Below are 1642 nucleotides of genomic sequence, written 5' to 3' on the forward strand. Positions count from 1 at the left end.
CCCCCCCCTCCCCCGCAGGCAAAGACAGGATGGGTGTGGCCTCCCCTGCCTGACCCTGCTGAGGCCAGGCCTGTTGGGGACCCCAGGTGCCCCCCACGAGCAGGCCGCGCCCCCGCCCTGCCTCCCACACACGCAGGGAGAGTCCCAGAGCCCAGGGCGGGGCCGTGAGGAGGGGGTAGAGCTGAGCACCAGTGAGACCGTGCCCGTCGTCAAGCAGCGGCAGGAGGGGGCCAGGCCTCCGGCTCAGGGCTGGCTGGTGGCTTCCCCAGGAGAGGCTCAAGGTCCACGTCTGGGACCGGTCCAGGCAGCGTCACTAAGAGATGCGTCTGAACGGTTTTGGCGGCGTGCAACCATGAGGGCGACACCAGAAGGAGCAGGGGTGACACCAGAAGGAGCAGGGGTCACACCCGAGTCCGGCGAACAGAAGCTGGTGAGAACAGGGTCCAGGTGCCCGAGACAAGCAGGCGGGTCGGGGTACACCTGCAGAGCACCCCGCAGCCCCACGGAGTGTCTCCTGCATCTCTTCCTCAGAGATGGGAATGTCACGGGGTCCCACCCTACCCCCTCTGGGGAACCGAGCCCTCGCCCCCAGCCCTGAGCCCATCTGAGACTCCCAAGATGTTGTCTAGGAAGGCTGGCGGGAGCCCAGGAAGCTGCGGCCACACCACGCAGACCGCCGGGGGCCACGGCTGCCACCCAGCCATCTCAGGGCGCCCACCGACCCCTGTGTCCACAAAGGCTGGCGGAGGCAGCCATAGGCCTGAGCGCACTGCCCACCCCTGGCCCCTGCACAACCCACCCACCACATGAAGTGTCCACGAATTCAAAGCTTGAAGGCCTGACCGGGATTCCTCCCCATCTTTGCCTCAAATCCCCTCCCTCTCCAAATGTCCCAAAGCCTGACCCCACCGCTGACAGGGGCTCAGCATGTGGCTGCGTCGAGGCTGCCCTGCCTGTCCTTTAAAAATGTACAAAACGGTGAACATCTTCCATATAAATAAGAAAGGGAGCCAGGCCTCCCGGGTCCTCAGAGATAGCCCCCTTGAGGCTGGGGCCAGGCCGAGCCGTCACCTGGGTGTTTCCCAACCGCACCGCACTCTGGGGTCCCAGGCTTGCTCCCCGAGACCCCTGCAGCTCTCTCCGGTCCCACGGAACTTGTCTGGCTGAGACCACTGCCTGCACCGTGCACCCCCATGCTTCCCAGGAGGCGGCATGGCCAAAGCCTTCCCTGCACACGGCGCCAGGCCCAGCACCCGGCCAGAAGCATTCCCGCAGCATAAGCCCTCCCAGAGTGCACTGGACAGGGTGGCGCCCAGCCTGCCCGCTAGGAGATCTTGCAGTTGCTCCTTGAGCAGTTCTGGGGCGGGCTCTGGGGAGGGCGGATGGACTTGGACCTCTTGAGGCTGTTGCCCTTGTTGCTGCTGCCACCTGCCCCGCTGGCCAGCGAGTAGGAGCGCCCGTGCATCATGACGGCGTTCATGCCGTTGGCCATTGAGAAGGACTTGAGATGGCTCTTGATGGTGACGGGCAGTGGGAGCTTGTCGATGAGGTGCACAGGGGTGCAGGAGACGATGGCCCGACAGCAGAGGTCCTGCAGGCTGAACACTACAGACGGGGTCAGACCGTGGGGGGGGGGGGGGGG

At 65.6% G+C, this 1642-nt stretch overlaps 1 protein-coding gene across 1 annotated transcript in view; it reads right to left on the reverse strand.

The window, feature by feature from the left end:
* RAB40C (RAB40C, member RAS oncogene family) overlaps positions 1-1642 on the reverse strand; it is a gene marked incomplete at its 3' end in the record, with an annotated part of 25423 nt that continues 23781 nt past the window's right edge. The window contains 1 exon segment of the mRNA XM_040635626.1: positions 1-1605. Within this exon segment, the coding sequence (XP_040491560.1) occupies positions 1325-1605 (281 nt within the window).

Source organism: Ursus maritimus, unplaced genomic scaffold (genome assembly GCF_017311325.1).
Source record: "Ursus maritimus isolate PB19 unplaced genomic scaffold, ASM1731132v1 scaffold_2, whole genome shotgun sequence".
NCBI classification, from domain to species: Eukaryota; Metazoa; Chordata; class Mammalia; order Carnivora; family Ursidae; genus Ursus; species Ursus maritimus.